A 12,966-nucleotide genomic window follows, 5' to 3' on the forward strand; every position below is an offset into this window, starting at 1 on the left:
ACGTTTAGGAATAGCGATAAGGAGATTTAAACCAAACACATTTATACAGATTATCAACTGCCATTTGTGAATGCGTCCATTGAACATCATGGACTTATTCTTAACAATAACATTGACATAGTTGAATAACCACCTCCACGTACAGTGGTAAAACAATATCCATCCGCTGTAACACTACAAGGACTCTCCTCCTCTGTGAACTATATACCCATAACCTGGGCCCACTACATACAAATGTCCATAGCTACACATGACTCATTAATATCTGTTACCTAGTGAGCATTGTAGTTAGCAGTGACCACGAAGATTGTAGTTGGTCACATATTCGTTGAAAAGGAGAACTCCATTGTTCTGACCTCCCTACTAACACCTATAATAATATTTGTCCGGCCAAGATGCCCGAGAGACACACAAACTATGTTCTTTCATGCGGTGTACTTCTGAATAAGAATGCAATATGAACGTCTCAGTGTGATTGTTATGGATAAATAATGAAAGCTGTTGGTCCCTGTTAAATGTACTGATGTTCTCTCTAAGATCTCCTCAAATAGTTTATGCTATAATCTGTAAGATTAAATTGGGGCGCTAAACAATATGCTGGGAAATGTTATTATAGATAAACTATTAAAACAAGATACTATTTATGTGAAACTTCACCCTGAAATAGTATCAAAGTATAAGATATTGGTTAGTAGTAATTTCCCATTTCATCAACGGTATCTGAGAGACAAGGAAAAATTGAATAATTGTTATAATTGTACATATCACGAACGTGTTAATGAAATCAATGTTTGGTTATTTATTCAGCGATGTTATAAAAAACATAGTGACGTCAGACTTCGACCATACGTTTTGTATTTATTCAGCAGTCAAAACATGAATTATGACATCATATTGTACTTCTGCTATAAAGAAAAATGTCATATTACCCGAAATATTATCGAAAATCGGCCGTCCATGTATGACTACATGTATTTTCCATTTAGTTTAGCTGTTCAAGCGTTTACACTCTCGACTGTTCGACCCTGAACAAGAGCGACCAAACCCTTTCATTTATCAAAGAATGCCCTTGCAAATGCACAGTCCATTGTACGATATCAGGAGAACGTGTTTCAGTATCATCATCAAATAGTGATGACACCAGGTGTTCGTGAGAATGACAAGCGACACCAACCAGCTTGTGTTCCTATAGTCCAGTGAGTGGGTGTTTATGTCCTGTTTCCCGTTGTACCTTATCTTATGTGGGCAACATTGGACGAGGTGTCTCCAGTTTAGACATGGTGATCAATATCAAGATAATCATATTTGACAAACTTTGAACTGGTACACACGACAAGCGTATTTAATCGGCGGAATATATGTAAATAAGGTCTCCATTTTTGTTCATATCTTTTTGTAAATGGATTCAACACGATAACCATATCAACGAAGTAGCGTCCATAATGATCGCATGTATTTAGTAGTTCGCGCTTTCTTTGTATGACCAGAAACAAATGTGAACACGATCCATCAGGGTTGTGGTGAACACCAGTCTGCATCAACTGCCGTGGCTAAGAACACTCTCTGGAAGTATGTAACACGTGCACTGTTCAATTGCCGTATCACATGTTATCGACAAGCCATCTGAAATTTATACCCGTGCTCTGATCGAAGACTCATTGTATGATCTGACATCTGCTACAAACGCTGACAAGGCCCTCAAGGTGATATCTCAAAAACCAAAAATATTTATTTTCAGGAAGCTTCAAGCAGATCGTACCTTGTCTGTTAATAGATATACAATTACATCGTGCTTGTTAGTTATTTTGCTGCAAGATGAGAACAACTGATAATTATACTGCTTAAAAATAATAACTATCCCTTTGCAAAAACATATATGCAGTCAGGATGTTTGAAATGGTCCCTACTGCGAAACACCATGCCTACAATGACCATGTCCATTAAATAGAGGTCTCATAATGGCACATATCTAAAGGCAACTGGTGATTATATTTACGACCTAACCTCTATGATTTGTTCACGAGGACTTTGAAGTCGGATTCGTGAAGAGGGGTATGATCTATTCGAGATGTGGATTATTTCGACTTGAGATAACACAACTCCGTGAGTACTCATATCTTTTAATGTTAGACACTCACAGCATTCTGTACAGAAAAGACGATGCCCCATGATGAAGATGTCACCAAGATATGTTCCAGTATACGTATGATGCTTGTGAGGGACGGGCACAATCCTCGTGTCGTCCCTGTATGTATAGTGACCTGACCTGCGCCATTACTCACATCCCAGCTGACTTGATGCTGGTGTAAGACACATCCTACAACACACCATAACATGAGGCGATCGCGGCGTCGCGTGGTCAAGGCTTTTGTGTTATGTATGTTGTTGTTATTTTTATATATCACCAGATCATTGGTGCAAACTGTTGATTACCAATTTTCAAAAGATTCCAGTATCGTTGCGAATATATTTGGCCAAAGTGACGTGAAAGCTGCGTACAAACCGGATGAAATCGATGCGGTAGTAAAAGGTGTTGATAGGAATACAGGCAATATGCAAGTTGCTGGACCGAGGAAGTATGTGAATCACACAGGTATCAAGCACAGGGGACATGGGAATATATCCACCCTTGGAACAGCTATAGAAACAGTGGTTAAAAACATCCAGAAACATGTACCACCGGATAGGGTGGAAGACCAGCAGAAACACGTACCATCTGACAGGGTGGCAGGGCAACAGAATCATAACCCATACGATGAGGAGTATTATGTGGAGGAGTACGGAGGAGAAGACAGTGATGTAACGTATCCGCCGTTCGTGGAGCACAGTCCGGAGGATGGTCCAGGTAAGGGAACGGATATAGTTGCTGCTGCAAGTTCGATACCTTACACGGATATTAAGGAAGAGAATATATGGATGTCAACTTCTTTATTATGAGGAACACAACGTTTAGGAGTATAGGCTTACTCCTTCATCACACAACGTTTAGGTGTATTATGCTTACTCCTTCATCACACAACGTTTAGGAGTATATGCTTACTCCTTCATCACACAACGTTTAGGTGTATATGCTTACTCCTTCATCACCTGATGAAGGAGTAAGCATATACTCCTAAACGTTGTGTTCCTCATAATAAAGAAGTTGACATCCATATACTCTCTTCCTTTGGTGAATCACTTCTAAATGCCTTTCAAAGACCTACACGGATATTGATTACATTTTGTAATGATATTTTATATCTATATCTATTCCATATCTGACATTGTATTATTCGTGCCTGATTCGGCACCATATCAATGTTCCAATTCATCAAGGCCGTCTTCAGTAAAATGTATGACATTGTTTGCCGTAATGCTTGTCTGTGTACATTTTAATCTTCACGTTCAGTTCTCATTGACACGGAGAATAGCCTTTCTATCCCAGGTGAACAGGCTGACGCATTGTTTTTCAAGGTGAGAAGACTAATGCACTGCAGAAAAGCTGTGTTGATCATGCTGCCTTGACTCTAGTGGTGCATTGATTTTCCTGATGCACTTATGAATAAATTATATATTGTCATCCTTGGTGAATGCATTTGTGCATTTCCCTGCGTGGTGAATTCTGAATGGTGGACTTTTGTGTTGAATAATTTCTCTTGAAAGGCAATGATTCACAGACTACTTATCAAAGGGGAACTGGGTAACAGAATACTATCCAGGATAGTTGGGTGATGCATTTTCATCCAAGTGAGTGAGTACAATTTAACGTCAAATCGGCAATATTTCAGCCATATCGTGACGAAACAGTTATAATAATTATATCAAGATTGTATAAAAACAGTTTAGAAGTAAAACTAGTTGCGCGAACAATTTAAAGAATAACCTAGGATTCAACAACACATTATAAAAACGGGCTATAGATCACCAGCAACCAAAGTACGGCCACCATACTAGAGACCGTGGGGACTTACGATACTTCTGCTACCTACACGGTTCCGCATTTATATCCAAAGAGTATTTGGTAGTGCACTGTAATCTGCGTTTCTTCCAGTTTCGGGACAGGGAATATTAGCAGAGTGCCTTACGATGTCATTCCAGGTGAATGGGGAAATGCTGTTCACTACAAGTCTACTGGGAAGGAGTACCATGAGGATGCTGAAGGAAGGAGGAGAAACAGCTTCAACCAGTTGGTGAGCGATCGCATCTCAGTACGACGGCGTCTACCAGATAACAGGCAGGAGGAGTACGTATCTCAGGAATGGCATCTTCACTTACATCCTCTCCTGCAGAAGCAGTATTATCACATATTGTGTGATGTCAAAATGTATCATAGTTTGTTGGTTATATTTTAACATTGCACCTGTGCATGTATTAAATCTGTTTTTTGCTTCTATCACTGTTCAACTCCTGAGAAAAGCAAATTTTGAAAAGTTTATCCGTAGATATGTTATGGATTTTAAATTCGGGTTTTCAACTTACACTATTTACCGTATATGCCCAGATGCAAGTCACGTGTGTATCCAGTCGATCTACCTCCAGCTAGTGTCATCATCTGCTTCCACAACGAGGCTTGGTCCACCCTCCTGAGATCTGTTCACAGCGTCCTTGACCGCTCCCCTGCACATCTAATAAAAGAAATAGTTCTAGTTGACGATGCATCAACTCAAGGTATACTGCAGAGAACATGTTAATGAGTCCATTACATCGTCATCGAAAACGGGAAAATAAAATAATTCATGTTGACGTTTTGATTCGATTCCATAAAGGAGCTTGATCTAATCTCCACAGATATATTGGCCGTGTCCTCAACATCTGTCTAGTAGACGATGCATGCTTCCACACATGTGTCAATGTCTTACAATAGTAAGGCATTTGTATCCATAAAAAGAAGCACACTTGGTACAGGTCACTTCCAGCTGAGGTTTCTACTTTTGACCCAGGCCGTAGTCCTGTAGCGAACGGGCATTGTAACCTACGATCATAGGTTTCTGACGTGCACATAGGAAGCAAGTCTGCACGGCGAACTGCTGCGCCTTTGACGACGATGCCACTCGTGCCTCATCCCATATTAAGCTGACTTAATGCGATACAATCGAGATTACACACAACTCACTCATTGACGATTCATTTTAGCATATGTTCCTGCTTCATTAAAACATATTTTCTATAGTTCATAACACGGTGTGGCGCTTCCTTATGGACGAGTGAGTGGGCATACAACAGTCCTTCCCCCTTTTGGCGTCCATGTGGATTGAATGCTAAAATTAACTGATGAGAATGGCACTAACACACACACAAGTATACAAGGGATAGTACTGATCTCAACGTTCTATTCTTGTATTTCACTTCAGATCACCTCATGGCGCCTTTGAAAAAATACATGACAAAACTGGGAAAGGTGAAGATTGTCAGACTCAGGAAACAGCGAGGCCTAATAAGGGCGAGACTCATTGGAAATGAAGTGGCTGCTGGACCAGTACTGGTGTTTCTCGACTCTCATATAGAATGTTTTCCAGGTAAACATATATGTTCGTAGTACTAGTACTGGTGCTGGTTATTAATCAAAATAGGGATGAAATGGATTGGAAATTAGATTGTCCAAAGGGAAATTGGTATATGTATGAATCAACGAGTTTATGGAGGACAAAGATATATAGTAACGGATAACAACTTCTTTCTTAAACTGTAATAGCAACATTTATAGATAATCAGTATTGCTTGAAAGTGGCGTAAATATCGCTATTACTGTATTATAAAGACGTTGTGCTCCATAATTGTTTTTGTCCACCTTGTAGTCCGTCAACTTGAAGTAAGGACTATCAAACCAAACGAATACATAATTATAAATATACGAAGAGAATCATACCTGAAGTACTATTCAAATCAAAGTTTTGAAAAAAGAGTAAAAGACACACATACACACATGACCAGGTATAGATTATCGTATCAACGGTAACACATTCTACAAACATACATACACATGCATATGGGCACACACACACACGAACACTCATTTCTTGATCTAATACCAACATGTGTTTCGTGTTTCTAGGTTGGTTAGAGCCACAACTCGATCGTATCAGGACGAACCCGAGGAATGTCCCCTTTCCACATATCCATGTTATAAGCTCGGAGAACTTCGGGACGGGCATGACGAGCAAGTTGAGGCACTTTGGGGTATTTAACTGGAAGATGCTTCTCTTCAACTGGGGGAATATCAGCAACAAGAGTAGGAGCCAGATGACGTCACCTGTTGGTCCAATTAGGTACCTTGTTTTACCTTCATATGTGCATAATTGATTGTGATGTTACAATCTTGTTCCCATTGGTGCGATGAAGCTTTCAGAGCCACGCCACTGTCACCTAGAGTTATTTGCAGTTTGTCATTGTGACCCATGAAGTTGACTAATGTCTGAAACAGTTGTTTGTGGACTCTTACTTGAGAACAATGTCTGGAAAACGTCAAATCCTATTGTTATCACAAGACTGAGAAAATGTAAATGCCTGACACCTGTAACGTACGTCGTGACTTAAGCCAGCTTGACAAGACGGCTAGAGTTCCATGAACGCAGACTTCCAATGTGTTTTGGGGACATCGAAATCAACAATGCTTAAAGTTCTCGCACCACCTCCAGTTTTTTCTCCCTGTTTAATAATATGGATATGTATTGTGTTGGTTTGCCAGTGATGATAAATGTGACATTTTATTGATTTTCAGATCCCCTACAATGCCTGGTGGATTGTTTGCTATAGACAAACAGTGGTTCACAACTCTGGGAACGTATGACCCGGGACTCTTGTACTGGGGTGGAGAGAACATAGAACTCTCTTTCAAAGTACGTTTCGCTGTATTGTATTACAAAGGGTTGAGGTGATCGGTCTGTTACCACCCGAGGAACGAGATAAAATCAAAAAAATATACTTATACAAGTTTTTTTTATTTTGATTATTATCACCAACATAATATGATTTTAACCTTAAAAACTGCATGGATGCATTGAATATGTAGACATTTGAAACCCGTTGGGACCCGTTCTGACGTCAATGACTAATAATGATTCATAAATGGCTACAAACCGCCTCCGTGGTCTAGTGGTATAGCGTCCGCCCGGAGAGCGGAAGGTCCGGGGTTCGATCCCCGGCCGCGTCATACCAAAAGACGTTAAAAAATGGTACTTGTTGTTACCCCTTCTGGCGCTCGGCATTAAGGGGCTAAAACAAGGACTGGTCGGCTCGGAGTCAGTATACTGTGTCTATGTCATGTTAAACTGCGGCATGGTATCTCAGTGAGCTAGCACTTTAAATCGGCATCAGACCGGACTAGTACAAACAGCCACACAAACACACACACGTACTTGCACGTCGCTATATAAGTGCAATAATCTTGGACGCGACGTTTCACCTCACCTCATAAATGGCTTCCGCTAGTGAAACTAATCTTGCTATAATTGGTCTTCAGCAAACTATGCTTGTAAGAGGCGAGTAACGGGATCGGGTGGTCAGATTCTGACACCGTTGACGCATGTCATCGCATCCCATTTGCAAAGATCGATGACCATGACGTCAATCACTTGATTGTCTGTTCCAGACTCGATTATTTACAGAGCGCCGTCATATAACTTGAACATTGCTGAGCGTGAAGTCAAACAACAAACAAACAAACACAAGACAAATGTCCATGACATCTCCCTTGTTTCAGACATGGATGTGTAACGGAACTCTGGAGCTCCTTCCTTGTTCGCACGTGGGGCACATCTTCCGTAGTAAGAATCCGGTGAAGTGGGAGGGAGGCGGGAACCCTATCTTGACCAACTCCATGAGAGTTGCAGAAGTCTGGCTCGATGAATACAAGTACTTGTTCTACGAACAAACCTCACTGCTCCAGGTGAGTAACATGGACCAGAGTCTCTTGCAAAATATTGGGAAATTTCATTTTGAAAACAAATGCAGATTAATGCAGTTGAACTATTTTTTTATTATATGGAATGTGTCCACGTATTGCACGTTCGTTTTAGGATGTCCTGCCATGCAATACAAGGTGTTGTCCTTAGCAGTTTGTGAGAAAAGGGTGTTTGAATTGTCTCTTTGCCATAACTCTCTGAATCTAATACCTCGACAACTGTTGGCTTAGGACAATGAGTACAAGTGATTAAAGATAACGTTATTATTAAAGCTGACATGACCTGGAATGCCCCTTTGTTTCTATTCAATACGACATCGTGCCAGTTCAGTACGTTACAGCGCATGTCTTTCTTGCAGGGATTACACAACTATGGTGACATTACTGACCGGAAGAAACTGCGGGACAGTCTTCATTGTCATGACTTCCGCTGGTATATAGAAAATGTCTACCCGGAGTGTCCGTTTCCGGGACTATTTAATGTGGGAGAGGTAAGAGCGCTTCCATCAACGTTTGAATATGTCTCTCTTGTTTGGTATACACTTTTCAAATGACATCAGATATGCACCAAATAAGGTAACATGTATTGTTTTCAAGAAGATCTTACCTTCAATGCATGCTTCTGGACGCAAATTCGACAATTAGTGAATCACAGCATTATGACCCCCCAGTTAAACGATTCTTTTGACTTGGATAGCAAAGCTGATTGGTCCTTAAGTACTGATGCCTTTGCTATGGGACGGTGGGGTAACTTGTGGTTATGGCGACATTAGTTCAGTGGTTGAAGCCCATTTCTGGTTTCAACAATAATACTGCTGGCAAACTCACTCACCCACCCTGACTTATCTGACTGTATTGTAATTGGTCATGTAGACAAACAATACATAAAGCGTGAGTCATTGAGGAAAATCTTAAGAAATGAAGTGACCATTAATTTTCCTTTTTCACAGGTTCGCAGCATTTCCAACCCAACGCTGTGTCTAGATTCTGCAGGAAGGAGAACCCCAGCCCTCGTCCCTTGTCACGGGATTGGCGGGAACCAGGTCTGTAAATGTAGCCACTTGCCTTGTCACGGGATTGGCGGGAACCAGGTCTGTAAATGTAGCCACTTGCCTTGTCACGGGATTGGCGGGTACAAAGTCTGTAAATGTAGCCACTTGCCTTGTCACGGGATTGGCGGGAACCAGGTCTGTAACTGTAGCCACTTGCCTTGTCACGGGATTGGCGGGAACCAGGTCTGTAAATGTAGCCACTTGCCTTGTCACGGGATTGGCGGGTACAAAGTCTGTAAATGTAGCCACTTGCCTTGTCACGGGATTGGCGGGAACCAGGTCTGTAAATGTAGCCATTTGCCTTGTCACGGGATTGGTGGGAACCAGGTCTGTAAATAAAGCTACTTGCCTTGTCACGGGATTGGCGGATCCAGGTCTGTAAATGTAGCCACTTGCCTTGTCACGGGATTGGCGGGTACAAGGTCTGTAAATGTAGCAACTTGCCTTGTCACGGGATTGGCGGGTACAAGGTCTGTAAATAAAGCCACTAGCCTTGTCACGGAATTGGTGAGAACCAGGTCTGTAAATAAAGCTACTTGCCTTGTCACGGGATTGGCGGATCCAGGTCTGTAAATGTAGCCACTTGCCTTGTCACGGGATTGGCGGGTACAAGGTCTGTAAATGTAGCAACTTGCCTTGTCACGGGATTGGCGGGTACAAAGTCTGTAAATGTAGCCACTTGCCTTGTCATGGGATTGGCGGGAACCAGGTCTGTAAATGTAGCCACTTTCCTTGTCACGGGATTGGCGGGTACAAGGTCTGTAAATGTAGCCACTTGCTTTGTCACGGGATCGGCGGGTATAATGTTTGTAAATAAAGCTACTTGCCTTGTCACGGGATGGTTTGGAACCAGGTCTGTAACTGTAGCTACTTGCCTTGTCACGGGATTGGCGGGTACAAGGTCTGTAAATGTAGCTACTTGCCTTGTCACGGGATTGGTGGGAACCAGGTCTGTAAATGTAGCCACTTGCCTTGTCACGGGATCGGCGGGTACGAGGTCTGTAGATAAAGCTACTTGCCTTGTCATGGGAGTGACGGGAACCAGGTCTGTAAATAAAGCTACTTGCCTTGTCACGGGATTGGCGGATCCAGGTCTGTAAATGTAGCTACTTGCCTTGTTACAGGATTGGCGGGTACAAGGTCTGTAAATGTAGCTACTTGCCTTGTTACTGGATTGGCGGGAACCAGGTCTGTAAATGTAGCTACTTGCCTTGTCACGGGATTGGCGGGAAAAAGGTCTGTAAATGTAGCTACTTGCCTTGTCATGGGAGTGACAGGAACCAGGTCTGTAAATAAAGCAACTAGCCTTGTCACGGAATTGGTGAGAACCAGGTCTGTAAATAAAGCTACTTGCCTTGTCACGGGATTGGCGGATCCAGGTCTGTAAATGTAGCTACTTGCCTTGTCACGGGATTGGCGGGAAAAAGGTCTGTAAATGTAGCTACTTGCCTTGTAATGGGAGTGACAGGAACCAGGTCTGTGAATAAAGCAACTAGCCTTGTCACGGAATTGGTGAGAACCAGGTCTGTAAATAAAGCTACTTGCCTTGTCACGGGATTGGCGGATCCAGGTCTGTAAATGTAGCTACTTGCCTTGTCACGGGATTGGCGGGAAAAAGGTCTGTAAATGTAGCTACTTGCCTTGTCATGGGAGTGACAGGAACCAGGTCTGTAAATAAAGCAACTAGCCTTGTCACGGAATTGGTGAGAACCAGGTCTGTAAATAAAGCTACTTGCCTTGTCACGGGATTGGCGGATCCAGGTCTGTAAATGTAGCTACTTGCCTTGTCACGGGATTGGCGGGAAAAAGGTCTGTAAATGTAGCTACTTGCCTTGTCATGGGATTGGCGGGAACCAGGTCTGTAAATCGAGCTATTGCTTTCTTCCAAAATCGTGTCTGGTAATGAAAGTTATGATATCGCAACGTTGGCGCACTACACACAATTGTAATGAACAGTGTTACATTGTATATAATTCCACACCACATTTACTCAATCAACGTATTTGTGTAAATTAAAAAAACACATTTAATCAAACCATTATCACAGAGGAGGGATCTTTTTATCAGACATTTCCATTTCCAACTTCTTCATTCAAACAACATTCATAATAGAAGATGAAAATAATAGTTGATGTTTTTCTACGCGAATCAAAGGTATTCGAGAATTTTGTTAATATTTTTTTCTAGTGAAACAAAAAGCTAAGTTGTAGGACATGTTTGGTTATATTCAGTACTGGCAGCTGCTCCCCTCTGGAAAGCTGCAGGGTTCCAATGATCAGCGACTTTGTATCAAGTCCGGCGAGCTAATACAAGACAAGTGCTTCCACGACAGCATTGGGAAGTGGACATACACGGAAGTAAGTAGATACAGCTGGTCCATTTAGTCTCATGGAGATTGGTATGCCAGTCTGGATAATATAGCTCACAATGAACATGCATCGATTCGGCCTGTCCTACCACTTTGAGGTCATACACCATGACATAGCTGAATAACTGTTCAAGGCTGCGTTAGACCAAAAACACTCACTCATGCTGCATGGATTATGTCAGTCTGGCAGAGCATGATTGTCGTATTCACACCTGATTACTATGTTGAGGCCAAGGGTGAACATTATCATCATACTTGCGATCACAGGTTCTCTTATACCTATTTAATATCAATAAGCAATGTGCTTTTAGGAAACTAAATAAAATGTCTACCTACAAGCAAAACAATTTCTCATTTCAAACCATTATAAACTAATTTGTAACCCCGTGAAAATCCGAGTAAGAATGGATCTTCAACAACCCATGTTTGTCGTAAGAGGCGACGAGCGGATGGTCATTCTCGCTGACTTAGTTGATGCATGTCATCGTGTCTCATTGCGTAGAGCAATGCTCATGATGTCAATCACAGGACTGTCAGGTCCAGACTTGATCATTCACAGACCGCCGTAATACAGCTGTAATATCGCTGAGTACGAGTTTAAACGACCAAACAAACGAACAAAATGTAATGTGTAATGCGTACGTTTACTTTCTGTAAGATGTAGACGTATACAGTAAGGTAAAGTTGCATGAGAGCGTTGTGGTATCAATACGACGTTTCCGTACAGGTGCTAGTATCTGCTAAAAGTACACGTCTCATTGAAGGAATAAAGAGGTCGATATCCATCAGTCAAATTTGTCTTCAACAAACAGCATCAATACGACCGACATACGTAGACCATATTTTTTCAGTTGTTGATCTCGAAGTTACCGCAATGTCCACAATGCATGTTTGATACCTACATACGTTATTGCAGTCTCCAAACTAACGGGACTCCAGCCCATTGCTTCCGTCTGTCTACAAGACATGCTTGTCTTGGAGCGTCATAACACTGTATTCTCGTATCTACTTTCAGGACAGGAGCCTCCAGCTTAGTGCGTTAAATGTCTGCTTAACAGTTGGAGACCGTTCCAACATTGTGATGAAAACCTGCAACGGGAAGACGAATCAGAAATGGGCCTTTGGAAAATCTAAATTTAGGCTTAAAAATCGATAGCGTAATCAATAATAATAAGATAGATGTCTTGTCAATAACCTAGTTATGGGTTTCCTGGAATGTATGTTTTTTTATATGTAATAAAGTGAAATCGGGTGTGTATTCGCTGTTCTCCGTGGAATATTGGGAAGAAGGGTAAATAACTTTCAAATTCGAAATGTCAACGCGAGAAAATAATTCCCGTCGAGTTTCTGCGGAAACAGTTTATGACAAGGGTAAAAAGTAAACTATTGGTGAAAATAATGTGATCTGAAAAAATTTCCAGATTGGTGTAACTTCTTATAATTATTATGAATCATTTGGATTTTTGGTGTGTTTTTTTGTTTTACGCCGAACTCAGCAATATTCCAGCTATATGACGGCGGTCTGTAAATAATCGAGTCTGGACCAGACAATCCAGTGATTGATGTTATGAGCATCGATCCATGTCAATACGATGACATGCTTCAACCAATTCAGCGAGCCTGACCACCCCATCCCGTTAGTCGCCTTTTACGACAAGCATAGTCGC

The 12,966-nt window shown here is 41.7% G+C and overlaps 1 protein-coding gene across 1 annotated transcript; it reads left to right on the top strand.

Annotated features, from left to right (window-relative positions):
* Positions 1-1,927: 1,927 nt before the first annotated feature.
* On the top strand, positions 1,928-12,555 carry LOC124150239 (polypeptide N-acetylgalactosaminyltransferase 5-like). Its single transcript, XM_048390692.1, has 11 exons — positions 1,928-2,845; positions 4,078-4,222; positions 4,481-4,647; positions 5,331-5,495; positions 6,032-6,245; positions 6,698-6,815; positions 7,679-7,864; positions 8,239-8,370; positions 8,830-8,922; positions 11,163-11,288; positions 12,315-12,555. Exons 1-11 carry the CDS (start codon positions 2,335-2,337, stop codon positions 12,453-12,455), a joined length of 1,998 nt encoding a protein of 665 aa, XP_048246649.1. The 5' UTR covers positions 1,928-2,334; the 3' UTR covers positions 12,456-12,555.
* The last annotated feature ends 411 nt before the right edge of the window (positions 12,556-12,966 follow it).

This window comes from Haliotis rufescens, unplaced genomic scaffold (assembly GCF_023055435.1).
Source record: "Haliotis rufescens isolate VD_foot unplaced genomic scaffold, xgHalRufe1.0.p SCAF_9, whole genome shotgun sequence".
NCBI classification, from domain to species: Eukaryota; Metazoa; Mollusca; class Gastropoda; order Lepetellida; family Haliotidae; genus Haliotis; species Haliotis rufescens.

Bases quoted from the DNA above. Each gene is read 5' to 3' on its own strand.
- LOC124150239 (XM_048390692.1), top strand. From the start codon at position 2,335: ATGAGGCGATCGCGGCGTCGCGTGGTCAAGGCTTTTGTGTTATGTATG. The intron at 2,846-4,077 runs GTAAGGGAACGG...ATGTCATTCCAG, and splicing joins CAGTCCGGAGGATGGTCCAG to GTGAATGGGGAAATGCTGTT. The intron at 8,371-8,829 runs GTAAGAGCGCTT...CCTTTTTCACAG, and splicing joins GACTATTTAATGTGGGAGAG to GTTCGCAGCATTTCCAACCC.